We start from the raw sequence: 19,351 nt of genomic DNA, 5'->3' as shown, positions 1-19,351 counted from the left end.
TAAAATATATAAATGCGTCTGTGAAAACCATTGAGAAATTTAAAAAATATAACTTGCTAAAATCTTGTATCTTTTTTGGTCAAATAACATTTTCAAGAATATTTTCAGTACTGTTTTTAAAATGTATTTTGAATGGATTTAACTAATTTAAAATGGAATCTTGCAACAGTAACATATACATACACAATTTTAAAGGCTTGATTTAATTTAAGGTCTATATTTGGTATCTTCATCGCCAAAAATGACAATGGTTACTTTCTAAGTATAGTAAATTTTATTTTCACGTAATATACAAACTATTGATTTGCTAATCTTGTGTATCTGTGAGCTTTATGCTCAGTAATATTTTAAAAAACATTTTAAAAGGTTATATTTAACCCAAATTACAAACAATTTAAAATCAAAATTTTATGAGAATTAAATATTTGTTATCTTCAAGGACAGACATGGGTTACTTTTTAAATATATTAAGTAACAATACTATTTTGATTATAGAATATCGTGGTGATTTTGGATAAGTACTTGTTATTTACATTACCTATTTTACTGTTTTTCTTAAGAGTTTGCTTCCACATTTTTTAGTTTCCTGCGTCTTAATTACCCTATTTTCAGCCCCTATTTTTCGGCCAGTGCATTTCGCACATATTTTTGCAGGCATATTTTTGTTTTGGGAATTTTTCAATTCAAGGTTTTGGCCCGGTGTGCTTCACACCTCTTCGAAAACCTCCCCGCCCCCGGTGTTTTTCTTCGCGTTTCCTCTTCCTTGGTGTTTTTTGTGCAGCATCATGGTCCCAGGCCCCGTGTTTCTGGGTTCCCGAGTCCCGAGTTTCTGGGTTCCAGAGTTTCAGAGTTTCAGAGTTCCTCGATTCCCCGAGTCCCCGGGATTTCTCTGAGAGGCTGCTGACTGCCTGCCTGCCTGCTATCAATGGCAAAACCTTTTTGGATTGTTATTTTTGCTGTCTGCACTTGTGCGAGGAGCCGGAGAATCGGGCTGACTGGCATCATAAATCATCTCAAGTGGCTGCCGCCGTCGCCGCCGCCGCTGCCAGCTCTCTAAATCCTGCTATTTCGGTTCTCTTGTATCTATAACTATAACAATTTGCAAGATACATATACACACGGCCATACACTCATCGCGCGGACTGTCAGTCAACGCTTTTGACATTTTCGCTGCACTAATTTGCGCACTTGAGCGTATTATATTGTTGCCAGTTGGAAATGCCTGTGTTTTGGGTTGCAATTTCCATACATCAGGCGTATTCCTGATGACTTAATCGGGGCTCAAGAGCCTGGATGGTCTTGTGCAACCACATAAATAGCCTTAAATGCAAATGCCATTGTGGGATGATTTTTCATGAATTATTCCTCAAGTATCTATGACCATTTAACACCAGATATACTGACTATATGTTGTAAAATGGTATTTATAAGGTCGGGTAACACTACCTTATATAATTTCTTTTATACCCAAAATATATTTAGATTACTTAAGAAAAGGTAGATGATATTAGGTATCCAACAAAGAATCGTAAAATTGAAATAAGGTTTTTGTCTTTTTGAAAAAGATTCGCTAAATGTTTTGTTAGTATCTCTAACTTAAAGATACTAACAAAATATTTTAAGAAAATATACGGTGCAAAAATAGTTGAGATACAATAATATTACTTATAAAACTAATCTTGTAAAATTTCTATCCAGTATTTCTTACGATAGTAATCAAAATACAAAACGCTCCTTTGCGATTTTTATAAACATCTTCAAGTACGTTTTCATTATTGTATCTACGACTGAGAATGAACTATTCCGCGGCACCTTATTGAGTGCGTTCTTTCATCTAGCGATACAAATACATCTGTTGTGCCCCAGATACAATTTCAAATTCTAAAGGAGCCCTTTCTCACAGTTTAATCCGGGCACAGGTACCTCGAGATACTTGTCTGCATCCATGAGATACAGATACGTTTTCCTTTTCGTGGCGTTAAACTGACAACAGCTGTGCGGCACATTTGCGAAACGATAAAGGAGAAAGAAGCGAAAGAGGAACCGATAAAGATGAGGGGGAGGAAGACGGAAAGCAGGTCTTCTGATTTCTGCACTCCTCGAGCAGGTCATACCCTATATAAGCCGCTTCTTCCCGACTTTATTGCCCCAGAAATGCGGCAACAGCGCCCAAAAACAGCTGCTGGAATTCCTAGGGATTGATGTATCTTTTTCTTGGACCGAGAAACCCGAGAACATCGCGATTGAAATTGATATTTCGAATTGGTTAACTTCGATCTTGGCCCGCAATCTTAAGTAATGGGGATTTTCAAGAATATCTTAAAGTTTCAACTGACTTTAAACTAATAAAATCATATCTGTTTTAAATCTTCTTTTACTAATTGAGTTGTATTTTTATTTAACACTGTTTTGCTTTTAAAATAAACACAAGTAAAAATGAATAAACTATTTTTTGAGTAACACCATTTTGAAATAGGGCAACATTTTAAGGCTCGCATTGAGTAAAAATTTCTTATGATATCATGAAACTTTATTATTTTGTTTATTTTAACATAAGCAAGGATTTTCTAATGTAATGAATTGTAAACAATATACAATTTTGTCAGTTTATGACAGGCGTCAAAACCAAATATATTAAAATGTTGCTGAAGTTAAAAGGTACACAAAATTTTAAATAAACATTTGGATTGATATTTATTACTGTTGATAAAGAAGAAATCCAAATATTTTAGTATCTAAGAAAAATCTTTGAATTTACTTAGAAAATATTCAAAGATAAACCCTCCACGATTTTAGTTTTTGTAATATTTTACATTATTTTCTTTATCCCTCTGAAAATGGCCTCTTCAATTCTTTATTAATGTTAAAATAAATTCTCATTGAAACTTGACAAGAATAAGTTCCCATCTCACTTATGGATTTATGGGCCATAAAGAACCCATTCAATTAAGCTAAGTTTTTACAAAACTCCAGCTGATTGAATCGATTGTTTTCGGACTCTTTCAACAATTTGCTTAATTGCAAAACGCCACGAATCACTTCACAATGTCCCAGAAGGCCAACAGAAAAACAAAAAAAAAGGGGTAAAAGGGGCGTCCCGGGAATTATTCTCGGCCCTCAAGATCGGCGGGGTATATGGGCTATATACATACGCCTATAAATCCATCCGTTGATTGCCGTCGGCATTGATTTATGGCCACAAGCGGCGAAGATCGCGGATGCCAGCGATGGCCAAAGAACCAAAGATACCAAGATACAAAGATACATTTTGACAACACATGCTGGAGTTATAGAAGAAATAAGAAAAAAATGGAATATGGCTCCGCAATAACCATTTGCGTTTGTCCATTAAACAAATGTGCAAAATAAAAACAAAAACAACGCAAAATAAACAAACCGACGCACAAATTGAGCAACATTTTCGAAACGAAGAAAAAACATTAAACACCAAGCACAGAAACTAATGAATATAAATTATTAACTATGTTGGCACTTTGGCTAATGTATTCTTCTCCATTTTTTCTGGGGGAAACCCATGGAAAAACTAGTCTTTTTACACACACAATGTGTTTAAAGGATGTCAAAGTGTTTTCAAGTGTCAAAATATGGGATTACAGTGAGTTATTGGTTAAATGTTTGCTAATTTGGGTTTATAGTTGAGGTCATCATGGAGATTTTATGATTATTTGCTTTTATGGAGGTTGTTTTTGTTAGAGAACATAGATGTTTTTAGCGTTTAATAAGAGAATATTGTGATTATTATTTAAGGAAGTTCATTAGTTAAACATTTTATAGTTTTTGAAATTATCATTTTAAGATTTTTTATATTTGCTTAAATTGGCAAGTCTTTGTAAATATTTTTGTATCTCTTTTCATGCTAAAGTAACTTTTTATCTGTAAGTTCCCTTCATCCCTTTTATAAGCATTTTTAACTTAATTCATTTTACTATTCATCCCTTTTGTATGTATTTTTAACTTTAAGTGTTTTAAGTGGAAAATATGTAAATATTGCTGTTACATAAGATTTGTAATATTTAGTCGTAAAGTTTATATCTCTTTCCAGTATATAAAAATGCTATGGGAATATGATTTATCAGCAGAAAAGACATTAAAAGACAATAAAAATTCACATATTTGTTTAGGAATCTATCAAAAATGTATATCTTTTGTAGTATATTCCTCCACAAACATTGGTTATCAATGATTTTCAAATGGAACTTTAGTTGATGTTGCCAATCAAATATACTTATTATTGTAACGAGATGAATTAAACAGCAATGGGATTTTAAGATTGCAAAAATAATGCACTTATATTGTCTTTAAAAATGAAATTTTATATCAACTTGGTAAGTAATGGTTATAATTTCCCTATTTTATATCATTGTAAGGAGATAATTGGAACAGCAGTAAAAAATATTGCACTTGTATTGTTTTTGTTTGTTCAAGTTTGCAATAGATTTCGTAAGTAATCATTGTATTTTCCATGTTTTATATTATTGTAATAAGATAAAAATATTGAACTTCTATTGTTCTTTCAAATTTATAATCCATTTGTTAAGTTATGATTATATTTTCTGCATTTTATATTATTCTAAGAAGATAAATGGAACAGCAATGAGAACTTACTTTTAAGAACATATTGCACTCTTATTGTTTTTACAAATTTGCAATAGATTTGGGTAGTAATCATTGTATTTTCCATATTTTATATTATTGTAAGAAGATAAAATGTGAATTTACTTTAAAAAAAACTGAACTTTTATTGTTTTTAAAAATTTGCAATAGATTTGGTATGTAGTCATTGTATTTTCCATATTTTATATTATTGTAAGTTGATAAATGGGATAGCAATGAGAATTTACTTTTAAAAATATATTGCACTCTTATTGTTTTTACAAATTTGCAATAGATTTGGGCAGTAATCACTATATTTTCCGTATTTTCTTTGTGGTCCCCTGTGATTACACTTCCTATTTATTATTCCTGTTTTTCCCCCACAGAAAATACTGTGTTTTTCCATGTTTGTCTGCCCCTTTTCTTTTGTCCCGTTATTTGCATTTTTGGCAATTTGCAGAAATAACAAAAGCGAATGGCGGACAAAAGGATGGGCGATAAAACACCGTTAGAATGGTAAAGCGTAACGTTGCACAAAGTTGTTGTTATTTGATTTTTCACGTTTTTCATCCATTTTTTTTTGGTTTTTGGGCCAAGGAAAAAGGAAAATGTTCTTTATCGTGTTTTTTTTATAATTTATCATATAGTGACCTACATTTTACTGTTGTTTTTTCCAAAGCAATTGCAAATGCACTTGCAAACTGCGTAGTTGTTGTTTTCTCGCGTGTTTTTAAACACTCTCTTTTGTTTTTTTTTATCCAAATTAAGAGGCTGCTTTCAGTGGTTGTAATCCGTTTTTAAATTGATGTTTTCTTTTCAAGAAACTGGCATTTTCTCTCAGTGGTTTTGTTGTTTTGCGTTTGGTTTGAGTTTTTCTCTGATTTTGTTTAATCTTGCACTTTAGCACTTGAAAAAAAAGCGGGCGACAATGAAACAGAGATTAAAATCGAATTTGAACGCAGGCAAAATCATAAACGAAATAAAAAAGGAGCGAAGGAAAAACAAAAAAACATTGAAAACAACAACAAATGGTCCGCAAAATGCACACGCACACACACGCACACGTACACATAGACAGAGGGGGCGCACACGTGTGCGAGCGAGAGGCAGCGATTCGCACGCGTTAACACGGAGCCGCATAAAAAAAACACCCGAAGTAGCGGTAAACGGCCGCGAAAGAACCGTTCGAGTTGGAGCTGCGTCGACGAATACTGAGGACTGCAATCGCGCTGTTTCCGGTTTTCGAATCCATGCCCCGTCGAGTGTGACCAGCGCGGCTGGCCGCGGCATTTCTCCCGCCCGCCAAAACGGTCACTCTGCGCTCTTTTGCCTGGCCCGCTAACAGCGGAAGAGCGTAAGAGAGTGGGCACAGCGTAGGGCTCTCTGGCTAACAGCCCGCGAGGCGATGCGCTAACAGCCCTGTTAGCCGCCACAGGTTTCTGTTGTTGTTTGCTAATCTGCGTTTTTCTTTTTCTTTTGTTTTTAAAACAGCTGGTTGTTGTTTTGCATAAATATTTTATGTTGTTAAAAAAAAATGTAAATTAAATTTTACATTTTTATGTTTAGCTTAAACAGTCAAGCGTAAATTAAAATTTTAGTTGGAAAATACATACAAACATACCTAAAATATTAATTACTTATGATTTCTTGAGTGTTTTTTTGAATTATGTGCATATTTTTTATAGAACTTATAATATATAAGATTAATATACCCTCTTGAAAAGTAAATCGTAATGAACCAATACAAAAAAAATTGTTTAATTATTTCTTGAGTGTTGTTCTTATAACTATTACATATTTTTTTAAGAACTTTTTGTTAAGATTAATATCTTGAAAAGTTAATCGTAATAAACCAATACAAACAACGCAAAAAGAATTAATATTTATATTTTGAGGGATATATCTTAACCTTAAAAGTATTATAATAATATATATATTAATGTTAGTTATACTTTGAGAGATATTTTTTTAACTTACAATAATAGTTATAATATTGTTGTTGTAAAATTTATAAAATAAATATTAAAATAAGATTAAAATTAATTCCCTGTAATGGAAGCTTACATACAAATGTACATATATGAAGAAAACTAAGCTAAATAATAGATTAAGTGGTTTTTAAATAATAAAAAATAGAGTTTCTATTATTTCATAGAATGTTTATCTGCTAAAAGTCCTGTATAACAGTTAACATAAGACATTAACTTGCTTTGGGCAAGTTTGAAGTACTCAGACTAGAAGAAAAGTTAAAAAATATTTTAGGATTCTTTTAATTTAATTCTATATTTATATTATTTATTTTTTAGTTAAATTTTAATATTATCTTTGCTACTATTACTCTAGTAAATTTATGATTTTGGCTCGCTTTATGCTTTATGTAACTATTTACTGTGCTCTTAGAACTAACTCTTACAACTCTCACTGGCTCTCTTTTACTTCTCATGTCCTACTCTTTACTGCCTTACTCTTTCGAAATTTTCTCTTTTCCCATTTTCCTGACTTATCCTTTTTGTATAACAGTCATGGCACACTCTCTTATATCCTTGAAACACAGGTTGTTGTCTTGGCTATTTTTCGGACAACAACTTGTTGAAGGATTTGCATTTTTATCCCATTTATTTAGCTTTGCCATAAAGTTTTGCTTTTTCCGCTGATGTCTTAATATTTTGAGTTATTGTAATTTGCATTTTTACTTGTTTATTTTTCCCGTTTTAAGCTCTGTGAGATTTGTATGTTTTTTGCCTGCCAGAGATTAATTACCCGAATTAAAAAGAGGAGTGTTATAAATGGTGATCGTAACTTGACACTTCTTGAAGGGCCTCCAAAAATAAGGAAAACAGTTACGACATTTAAACACATTTCTCACTCAGCCAAGGAAAAACAGAAAAAACAATAATAATAAGGTCAATCAACGGACTCAGCGGGCGGCGACTGCGCTGCCGGCGTCGCTGTCAACAGCTGTCGCGCATGCGCATTAAAAAGGGAAAGAGATGGCAATAGAGAGAGGTGGTGAAATGCACACTGCACAGGGAGAAACTATGCAATCATTTTAAATACTAGTTTAGCATATGGACAAATATATGGCATTTTATATTTGAGCATTTGTCCTATAAATAAAAATAAATAAATATTTTTATCATAATATAAAAGTAATTTCAGCCAATCATTTGAATCCACTTAATAAAATATGTTATTTACCTAATATTTTTATTAAGATACTATATTTTCCCATTGCAAAATATTTTTTATTCAAATAATTGTAGTGTTTACAATTGTTTCCGATAAATATTTCTTTATATTTTAATCATTAGAAGTTACATAAGTCTTAATTCCTATCCAATAATATATTAATAATAAACCAAATATTAATATTAATATATTACCTAAAATATATAATTATTATTATTATATTAACATATTAACTAAAATATATTATTATTAATATATTACTTAAGCCAGAAAACATTTAAAACATAAAATCGTAGCTTTTATATATTTAATTTGACTAAAATTATTTAAAATATAACACAATATAACTTTCCTCCCAGAAACCCTATTTCCTGTAGATATTTTATAGTGCTTAAATGACAATTTAAAAACGCTTGTAAGAGCAAACAGATTTTTTCAGTGCACCAGCAGCAGATTAATTGCATAGTCGGCGGCGTGAATTTATGAATTTCTCATGAGTGATGGGATCTCACTCCAGTTTTTTTTTTCAGCGCCACTTGAGAAAAAGGAAAAGCCAGCTAACATATTTTCAAATTTTTCCATCTTTTTTTCTGTTGTACTTGCGTGGGCCCGCATTGTTGTTGCTTTTATTATGCTTGATAGTTGGCCATTTGTTATTGGTAAGCTGATCCGTTTCGGTTGGTGGATATATCTCCCGTAAACTAGGGATAGTGAAAATAATGGGGAACTTTCAGCCATTCATCAGAGGGTTCAATGAAAAACCTTAACAATCAATGGCAGTTTAGGTTTGAAAAAAAAAAATATGTTTCACAACTATGTTTTAAGATATTACATTTATAAAAGTATCTTTAAATTTTAGAATTTATTTAGAAAAATTAATTTAAAAAGATTTAGGAATGACTCTTTTTTTTTAAAAATATATTAGATTTAAGTCTTTTAATTGTAAAATGTATTTGAACAAACCCATTTTTATAGATAAAGGTTTGCCAACATTTTTAAAAATCCTAAGGACTTATTTCTTTAAATTAATAAGAACTTGTCAGCCTAATAGAATGTTTTGGGTTTCTTAACCTCTGTCTGAAAATGTCAACGATTTCCGCTGCGAGTTCCCAGGCCAGCGAGTTCGCCCCTGATTGAACTCTCAACTTTGTTTTGACATCCAGAGACAAATTCAATTAAGCCAAATCAGTCGACAATTAGACAATTGAATATAATTACGCGAAATTATGAGCGTTGGCGAAAGAGAAGGGCGCCGAAATCGCGGATTTACAGAATCCAAAAAAAAAAACCCAAATTAATAAAGAAGTGGAGAACAAAGCGATGACGAAGGTCTACGGGGTGGGAAGGTCTGAAGTTCTTGAAGGTCTTCAAAAAGTCCGAAGTGAAGAACCCAACTCAGTGGGACGTCTCTGCGGTCAACTCCTACTGCTTTGGGTATATTCTGATACTAACCCCCGAACCCCGAACCATCCAAATATACCATATACCAACCATTTGTTTGCCCTGCCACCTTTTCAACTCCTTTAATGAAGTGGATAAGCAAACTGCGCCGAGCATCCCACAGAGTCTGTATCTGTATCTCATGGATGCCATATCGCCCGGCGGATGTGTGTGTACAGTTATAATTAAGTGATACACATAAACGGGCGCCCCAGACTTCCACTTCGTATCCCAGGTCTCAGTTTCTGTTTAATGATTGTTTTCAATTAGTCTGTTCGCTTTCCTCGACTTCGGAACCCGCTCTTTTTGCGCCGGTTCTTCAGGTATACCATACTTTCGGATATCTTTTCTTCAGCGGGGATCAAATTACCTTAGGATTGAGAGGTCAAATCATACTTTTTCGGACCGAAAACAAATGTTGAATTAGATTTTTGGCTTACTGATTAGGCCATTGGTTGCGAAATGTTTAAAATAGTTACTAGTATTTTCTAAAATACTTATATTGGTTATTTTTTAATATTGGTAAAATATATAGTAGTATTATTTTAGTATTTGTAGAATTATTTAGTATTTATTTTATCAAGAGTCGAAAAGAATTTTTAACCGGAATAAAGTGTTTTGTTAGTTATATTACTTGTGCTCTTTTTATTTTTCTGCATATTCTGATCAATTATTTGTATTTTGCTATGATTTTAGAGGGTTAAAATATCACTAAATTACCAATCCAAGTCCAAACATTTTTTTTGTTTCTTGCTAAGATCTTCTTTTTTTCCTGACAAACAAATCCGAAGAACAGAAAAACCGAGCCAGTCACTCAGCGAGACACTCAATTTCTGACTCATTCACCGTTCAAAAGTGCGGGGGCGTTGGAAAGGTTTTCGTTTTTTTTAATAATGGTAGGGGTGATGATTTAAGAAACAACGATTCAGCCAATCCGGTTGGAGCGCCTTTTAAGTGTTTACGCTTGTTTTATTAATTCCCATCATACATCTTCGACTGTCAGCGATCGCCTTCAACTTCTTACATTCACCATTCAATAATCACTCGTTAACGATCAACCAAGACAAAAGTTATCTTAAAGAAAATAAAACCATACAAGAATCCCAAGAATCTTAAATATCCATTATGGGAAAGTAAACTTATGAACAAATATGTATTCCAACTTGATTGACATATTCAAATGTTTGCAAAATAATACTTATATACCCAGCTCAATCAGAATTTTCCTGAAATCTTAAGGTCTTTCAAATTTAAAGTGCCATTTTAGGAAGCTGTCGCTTTTTGCCACCGACTGTCAGTTATTTTGGCAACTCGGTTTCCGTTCCCGACTGTGACAGTCCAGACCCAGATCTGCCAAAGACAACTGGCCCAGATGACGGCAGCAGTGCAGTCAATTGACCGCTAACTGTTGCAGGACTCCTCGCCATTCCACGTCCTTCGAATTTGTGGCAGCCACAACGTGTGGCAGACAGCTTAAGACTCTGCCTGACGGGATGTCCACATACTTGCCACACTCAGCGAAAAAAAAGGGGGAAATCAAATGATTTATTCACTAATTTAAAGGAATATATTTCATGAACATATCAAAAAAATATTTAGAATTCAAGTATAATCTTCTGAATTCTAGAACTAATTTAAATAATATAGAAATATAAGGTAAATTTATTTAATAATAAATACACGTCATTTTTAATGTGAGATCCTTTTTTTAAAATCCGATTTTCACCGATCCCTGATGGGTAACAATTTTTCTTTTCTAATTTCAAAATTATTTTCGGCTTAAGTCTAAATATAATTTGATGAAAATATTTTTAAAAAATCATAAGTGGCTGATAACTGCTTTTTAAGAAAAACGATTATATATAAAATCTAATAATAACATCTAATATATTGAAAACCCATTTTAAAAAATTGTTTTCCATTTCCAAAATGCTTAAAAAAAATTTAATTTAATTTTAAAAATAACATCTTATATATTGAAAAACCACTTAAAAAAATTGTTTTCCATTTCCAAAATGCTTAAAAAAATTTATAGAATCAAAGTAACTAAGTAAACAATGTTTTAAATAATTAAATCAAATCTAAAACTACAAGATAAATGGTATTCCAGAAATGGAAATCAAAGCATCAAGTATTTGCCACTATATTTAGTAAGTTTCCCAGATTTATGGCTGATTTTTTATGGTGCAGGATAACGTGGGAGGGGGCATGGAAAGTGGTAGTGGGCCAGGATAAAGGCCGTGTCGTTGACAGTCGTCATGCGCAGCTACTTAGACGGACATAAAATTATGATTACAGCAAATGCCACATGCTCCACATGCCACTCCCCCTGGTGAGATAGGAAAAAAAATGGAAAAAATCAGTGGAGGGGCGGAAAAATCCGAGGCAATTCATTACAATAAGCTCACGAATGTGCCATAAAAATGGCAGCTCTCTTTCTGCGGCACTGCACCCGAACCATGAAATTGCCAATTCCAATCCGGTTTTAGTTGTAAAAACTTTCATGATCCCCACATTAATAGAATATGCCATGTACTCCGCTCAGCCAGCCCCCGATAATCTCTCATCTTTTGGCAAGGCCATTATGGATTGTTCCCACCGCAGGTTTTCGTATCTGAAACTTCGCCCCCAAGGAGCAGGTCCTTTGTGCGTCAATCTGTTGAGTTTATTTTAATACTAAGAGGTCTTAGTGGCTGAACTAAAGGTTGCATTAAATGTGGCTGCCTTTTGGATATATACATTTTAAGGCAGTATAACTGCTAAAGATAATTTATAAACAAGGATCCAAAGAACAGAGTTTATAACCGAATATTCGTTCTATAATATGTTACATTTACAACCTAATCTTAAGATTTATTTAAGCTCTAAACAAATTGATAACAAAAAGGTTGAATATATGTAAGGGTATAATAAATGTAATCAAATAAGAGTTCTTCTCTCTTAATTAATTGTTTTAAATTTTTAAAAACCTTTTCTAAAGAATTTTAAAGAAATATACTAATAAATATTTACTTAGTTTATTTATTCATTAAATCATTTTTCCTTTCCTCTATTAATTTTATTTAATTATCTACAACATTTCCAAAGATATTTCTTAGCTTCATAAAGATAGGCCTATATAAAAAAAAAATATATATTAATCAATGTTTATTGACTTTAAATGATTTTTCTTTTTTCACAATTGATTGTTCTATAAAAAAAAGGTTACATATATATTTTAAAAAGCATCATCAAAGGATGTCATGCTCCTTTTTTAATGGCCTATTTGAAAAATCCTAAAAAATACACAGTAAAAGTTTATAATTGTGCAACCTAGTTAATAAAATGTACCATCTTTGCGGCACACCTTATGATAAATTATTTTTTTTCCCCTAGAAAGACGTGAGTTTTCCAGAGCCATAAAGAGTTTCCTTCTTGTCGGGACAAATCTCGCCCACACCTGACATAATTAACCGTCGCAAAATCTCGCCCAAAATTAAGACCCTCCTGTTCTAGCCCCCTCCGCAGTAATTTAGTGTAAACAAACCACTTGACTGTATCTCGTCGTCCCGGTTTTGAAAATCCACTGGTTACCGCCTCACTTTTTAAGCCTGGTCCATTGTTTGTACCCCATGGTTTCCATTCCATTCAGAGGAATATCCGATGCTCGAGGAGCTCTTGGAGCTTGGAGCTCCGCAATCATTAGCTGTAACATTAGCGTCTGTCTTGCGGTGCAAACTTTCGGCTACCTGAAACGCTTTTCCGCTTTTCCCCCCACTCGGGAAAATCCAGCCCAAAATGTGCAAGAAGCACAAGTAGAAGTCCTGCAGAAAAGCCGAGAGGACGAGGGAATCCAATGGCAATGGTTAAACCTATAAAACCACGTAATCTCCAAGCGAGTTCTTTAATTATGCTGCACACAGCCACTGGAACTGGAATTGGAACTGGAGCATCAGGTGGCAGGTGGGAAAATCGGGGGGGAAAAACTGGGGGGCGGCCAGAGGGCGTGGCAGGACACACAAACAGGCCTGAAGGACGAGAAATCCAGAGGAGCAGAGCAAACAAAATGCGAGGCGAAAGCCGCTTACAAAACCGCAAAATGCTACGGACATCTTTTTGCCAGATGGGGTTGGGTTGGGTTTTCCGAGAGAACTTTGGAGGGGGAAAATGGGGAAATATTGTGAGGACTGTCAGGGGGGCTGGGAGGAGGTGGTCTCCGGAAAACTGGGGACAAAAAAGGCGAATCCAATGGCCACAAAAGGCAGCCATTTTGAAGTTTGGCGCTGCGGCTTTGGTGTCTCCACATCTGCCTGGGATTACAATGGAGCTGCACTTGTAGATGAGATACGAGACGGTGGAAAGCCCCGGGAAAGCGGGAAAAGCCGGCTGAGAGATGGAGAAAAAGGCGGACAGCCAGGCGGACTGGCGGACCGATAAACAAACAAACTGCGATCCGGCGAACACGACTGCCAATGCGAAACCATTTTGCGAATTTAATTGCCGTTAACATGAGGCGAGCTTCAGTTTACTCCGAACTTCCCGAACACGGAAAGAAAGGCTTTCATTTTAAAAATAAAAAAAAATATGTTCTTGATATCAAGAACTTTTTTACAAGCAGAAAACAGTATTATTATCAGTAATATTTTACTATTTAAAAGCTTTTCCTTTTATTTTCCTTACTATAGATTTTATAAACTATTATTTCCCACATTTTCGAGTGCATATGCTGCCTTTGGTCTGTACGGGGTTCGGGTAACATGAGCCTCAAAGGGAGCCATAGTCCATCCGGAGATTAGAGGGCAAACGTTGACATTGTGGAGGTTCCTTCGGCACTGCACTCCCCCAATATGGTTCGGTCTTCCCAAAACTCCCGACGACAACTCCACTTCACCCACTTTTGTCACCCCAAAAATTCCGCTTGATGGATTTAAGTCGGGTTTCGATGACAGGAACAGCACACAGGGGCAGTAATCCAGAGGAAAAGAGGGGACTAAAATCAGATTAAACCCTTGATGTGCCGAGAAAAAACGTTTAAGTTACAGTTGATGCACAAAGTGCTTGCATACGATTCATAATACCCATCACAGACTGTAGGTCTATGAGAAAGATTTGTTAAGAAGCGATAATAATATTGTAATATTATTAACTTATTTTAAGTTTTTGCTAAGACATACATTGTAATTGAATTTTTGTAACTAATTTACGTATCTTGTAAAAATTTAATAAAATATTTTTATTATATTTCTAATGATGATCCCTATAATGATGATCCCTACCTAAATTAAATAATTCAAGGAGTAGATAAAAATCATTTAGCAAGTCAGTTTTGAAAAATAAATTTGCCGCAATTTAAGTTGATATATAATAATTGCTGCATAATAATAACTTATATTAATATTGTAATTGATGCCTGAAGTTTTCATCTTAGAAAGTTAGTTAATAATATTGTTTTCTAAAAACCCTTTTGAATGTCAAAGTTCCACTTGATATAGTAATACTTTTCATAAGAAATCTGAACTGCACTTACCCATTTGAGTCGCCTGGCGATATAGGCTTAAGTTGCTGATCTGAACGGAGGTTATCGCTGATAATATAATCTGTAAGAAATAACAGAGGTAAAACCCAATGTAGTAAACCATTCGTAAAGAGTTAAGAAGCTTTTAAAACTTGTCCCAAGCTTTATGTCCTAACAGATATGTAAAATCGCTGTTCAGACTCTGTTAAACTTTCTTAAAAGGACGAAAAGCTTTTCGAAAAACATCGCCAGTTTGCCGAAGTGTGACAAAAAGCTTGGTGGTGAAAGCTTAAGGGATTTTATGAAATTTCCCTGCTTTCTTATTTCCCTGTTAGAAAAAGGTTTCCCTTTCTTTTCTTTTTTACTAAATATATTAAAAAAATTTATTTGCCTAGAAAATAATATTATCAATTTTAATGTTTCTGAAACTAAGGGACGTTTTCGACTCCTTTCCTAAAATTCAAATATATAGTTAAAAATTTGAAATTATTAACAAAATAAAACAATGTAATATAAAGTAACTTGGCTGAGTACATTTTTATTAGTTCTCTAATTTGATAACAAATTGAAGCAATAAAGTATACACCCAGGCGCAAAACCAGGGAAGGAGATATAAGAATAAAAGTTCCACCCTCAAAAAAAAATTAACATGATTTCTATACACAATATTTTAATTTGTTTAAGATTTGAAAAAAGGTACTCAAGATCGAAAATACCTCCTCCCCAAAATTTGCATTCAGATCCAGAAACATAGTATCGTACAGTGATTATTTATTATGGAAACAAATAAAAAACCATACTTAAGCGTGTAATTTATTTCAAAGTTCAGAATAACTGCTAACTAAATCCTTCAGAAACCAATAAATAATTAATGTGTATAAAAGACTCCTTAAAAATTTGAGAATCAACGCCAGATCTCAAACCTCTAAAGTAACAGCTTCCCAATTTTTACCCAACATTCTAGCTATTGTAAAGGTTTATCTTTATAACTGATTTCGCCACTACACAGAGAGAATTATTCAAATACATTGTTCTTGAATTGAGAACAATCGTTCTTAAATTGAGTTTATTTAACAACTTTTTGATAAGTACACGCTAAGGACTGAACTAATAGTTTATTTGTACATTCAATGTACTTAAAAACCGCCAATTCAACTTGATTCCAGCAAAATGAAAATATTTTCATTTCTGTTTTTAAGAACAGTTTCAACTCAGAAAACGTCAGAATTTTCTCTGTGTAGTTACGTATAAAATGATTTTGATAGAGTTTATAGTTTGGAGTACTGAGGTCTTGAACTCACCCTTCTGCAGCTGGCTGGTGGGGATGAACTCCTCGTGCTTCTGGTCGCCCTTCTCCTCGTACTTCAGCTTGTAGTCGGAGTGCTTGCGAAGGGACATGAGTAGCGACTGGGTGCGCGGGGGGATTTCAGGGGGCGCTGGTTCCGGTGGCGGTTCCTCGGACTCCCCGCCGCTGCTGCAGTGGCCCACATCCAGGGATCCCAGGCCCAGGACGAACTCATCATCGCCGCTGTCCTCTGGCGGCAGCAGGTGTTGTTGCTTCACCGCAGCAATCTGCTGCTGTTGCTGCTGGGCCATCTGGAGTTGCTGGTGGGTCTGGGAGTCGCTGCTGGAACTGGTCATTCCACTGAGGCGATTCAGGGTATTCCTGGTATTGCGGTGACTCCGATTGCTCGATGCCGCCGTCGAGGAGGAGGCCGAGGATTTAAGGATATTTTCCAGGGCGTTGGCGGCGGCTCCATCTTCGCCTGGAAACTTCGAGGAGCTATTGTTCAGGAAGGGATTCGTGCTGCGCGGCGTATTCGCAGTGGTCACTCCATTTTGGACGCTGCTGCCGCCGCTGCTGCTGCTGTTGGGGAACAGGCCCAGATTGGCATTCGACTGGTACTTGCCCGCCGAGACGGTGGACACCTTCAGCGGTGACCCCGCCATAGTGGCGCGCTGCTGGTGCGGCTGCGCGTAGGTCACCTCGGGGGCGGCCGCCACGGGGGGCGGGCCATCGCCCAGGGGCGTGTCCTCCAGGTGCCGGTCGCGCTGTCTCAGATACTCCGGCTCGCAGTCCGAGTTGTAGTGCTCCATGCCTGGAAAAAAGAAAAATAATACTTTAGTTAGAACTCTTATTATTACAATTTATAGAATATAACTAAATAGCCAGTTAAAGACTACGCAGAGAAAAATATCCAAGTAAATTGTTTTTTAATTGAGAACATTTGTTCTTAAAAACCGTGTAAGAACATTTTGGTGAGAAGAGTTTGTTTAACAAGTTTTTTTAGCTGTTGAGATATACAATGTAAATACCGCCAATTTAACTTGATTCGAACACAATGAAAACATTTTCAACTTAAAAAATGTCGTTATATTTTCAAGAACATTTTCAACTCAAAAAAGAATAATCATTTAACTATCTAAATAGACTAATAGACTTTTATAATACAAATAAAGAAATAAAAACCATTAAAAACTGATGCTTAGGGCTACCAGTTTTTGGAAAGGGTTTAAATATCTATGTTTTTTTCTAGATTAGTTTAGATTTAACTTAATTTTAAAAAATTTTAGACGTAAAAGATTTATTTTTATTCGCTGATATTATTTTGGCTTAAATGAGCGAAGTCTTGGTACCCTATTTTTATTAGTTAATTATTTTTATAAGCACTAGTCTTATAATCTAAAATAATCTAAAATATTTATTTATTTGTTTATATAAGGCTAACTTAAAGTATAAATCTAAAATATACGAATTTTTATTTTGGTCTAACCTACATGTAAAATTGGCATAGACAAATTTTAATTTTTAAAAAAGTATCCATACGAATTGTTGAATAACTTCTTGAGGCATTAAATAGTATTACAAAAACTAAAATGGTAGAACTAATTATGAAATTTTCATATTCTTCTTGGTCAAGGTAATAATAACATCACAAGTTAAATTGTAACAAACTAATTTATGCATTTTCTTCTTTTAAAACTTAAAAATCAGAATTGAAGATGAACCATTTTGCTGGACAGTAGGCAATTATTTAGATCTTCGGAAAATCAGGGGCCCCCCTGGCTCAGCAAACATTTTTTCGTTTGTGTATATATATATTTCAAATAAATCATAAATATCGATGCCAAAATATTTAAGAAATTCCAATTTGCCAAAGAGGAACCTTGCGGCTTGACTGAAATATGTAATCAAGATAGCATTTAGATTGGTTGTATGGCTTTCGCTCTCTTTTTAGACAAATGAATTCGATTGAAAGGCCTTGAAAGGCTGATAGAAGCAATAGTTCCATGTTTCCGTGCCTACACTGCGATCAAACATTTGTGGAGCTCTCTGCGGAGGCCAAACATTTACAATTTCCACGCCGCAGGACGCCGTTTCTGTTTGTTCTGCTGCGTGGAAACTGGGAAATCAGGGAAATCGAGGAAAACATGTTTGGGATGGGGAATTGGGATGGCTGGCTTTTCAATTTTCCCCCGCAAGAGTAACGGCCGGCAAACAATTTGCGAGGAATCGTCGCGCCCGTCCGAGCGTTATTAGGTTGTAAAAAATGAATCGTAAATTGCATTAAATATTAACAGACAATAAAACGGTACGGAACAAATGCAGGCGGCCCGTAAAAAGAGCGTTTGCCTCGGTAGTCGCAGCGATTTGCGTTTTATGCTTCGATTAAGTTCGCCCCGGGAAAGTGGGCGGTACAAAGTGGGTGGGAAAGTGGGTGGTAAAACTTCCTTGGGGGGGGGGGGTTTGTTCTGGATAATATCACGGAGGATGTGCCCATTGTATCGCCCATTAGGCCGGCGCTGCCAACTTGATTGTAATTGAATTGCACACTGCTGACGTTCGCGGTGCTGCCACCGGAGTACTGTCAAGTACAGTGAAAACTCGCCCTTAAATTACAGGGTTGTGATCCCTAATTGGTTCACTTTGTATCCTTGTGAAAGGGATACAATAAACTTGTAGCCACTTAAGTGTATCTATGTTTTTCTTGTAAGCTTTCTACTGACTAAAATATTATATCTATACTTGCATGCATTTTCCTTAATTTTTAATACTTATATAATCTAACATATTATAATAATGGTATTGGAACTTCTATTTCTACCCACTGAATTTAGTAATAAATGTTGTTTTTATTCATGGAATATTTTTTACTTGTTTGACGACATTTAAAGATACTATATTGATTCTGAATTTCATCATGATGAGTATAATTTTATATTATTTTTTATCGGTGTATATAAGAAAAAGTTTTATTATTTAAAAAATATAATATATATAATAATAATAGCAGTATTGTTGAGATTTCTTGTACTTTGGATTTAATCTTACAACCATTATGATTATTTAATGGACTTAAGTATCAAAAATTAATCAAAATATTAAAATATTTCTTGAAGTTTAAAAAAATTCGATCTTTGAACAAGATCTAATATATTATAAAATATATAAAATACATTTTTGAAGTTAAAAGTTTCGTATGATACAAATAAGTTATTAGACTGCCAAATGTGTGACGTATGTTCCTAATTATTTAGGTTTCATAAAGGCCGAGCCCACTGTGGCTCATCAGTTACATCGGGCGATTTACCGAATTCAATCAGAGAAATGTC

At 34.5% G+C, this 19,351-nt stretch overlaps 1 protein-coding gene across 5 annotated transcripts in view; it reads right to left on the bottom strand.

The window, feature by feature from the left end:
• Nucleotides 1-19,351, bottom strand: part of Ten-a (tenascin accessory) — a 169,324-nt gene that overhangs the window by 148,570 nt on the left and 1,403 nt on the right. For 2 of the 5 annotated variants that reach the window (XM_065868155.2, XM_065868156.2), the window contains exons 2-3: nucleotides 16,039-16,836; nucleotides 14,750-14,819 (exon numbers count right to left, since the gene is read on the bottom strand). In XM_065868155.2, coding sequence (XP_065724227.2) covers nucleotides 14,750-14,819; nucleotides 16,039-16,836 — 868 coding nt within the window. Of the gene's footprint in view, nucleotides 1-5,269; nucleotides 5,858-14,749; nucleotides 14,820-16,038; nucleotides 16,837-19,351 lie in introns of those variants that run through there. The other 3 variants (XM_036819892.3, XM_036819894.3, XM_036819893.3) reach the window with 2 other exon arrangements.

Source organism: Drosophila suzukii, chromosome X, assembly GCF_043229965.1.
Source record: "Drosophila suzukii chromosome X, CBGP_Dsuzu_IsoJpt1.0, whole genome shotgun sequence".
Lineage (NCBI taxonomy): Eukaryota > Metazoa > Arthropoda > Insecta > Diptera > Drosophilidae > Drosophila > Drosophila suzukii.
Note: the sequence above shows the minus strand (reverse complement) of the source record. Positions and strands in the feature narration are given on the sequence as shown.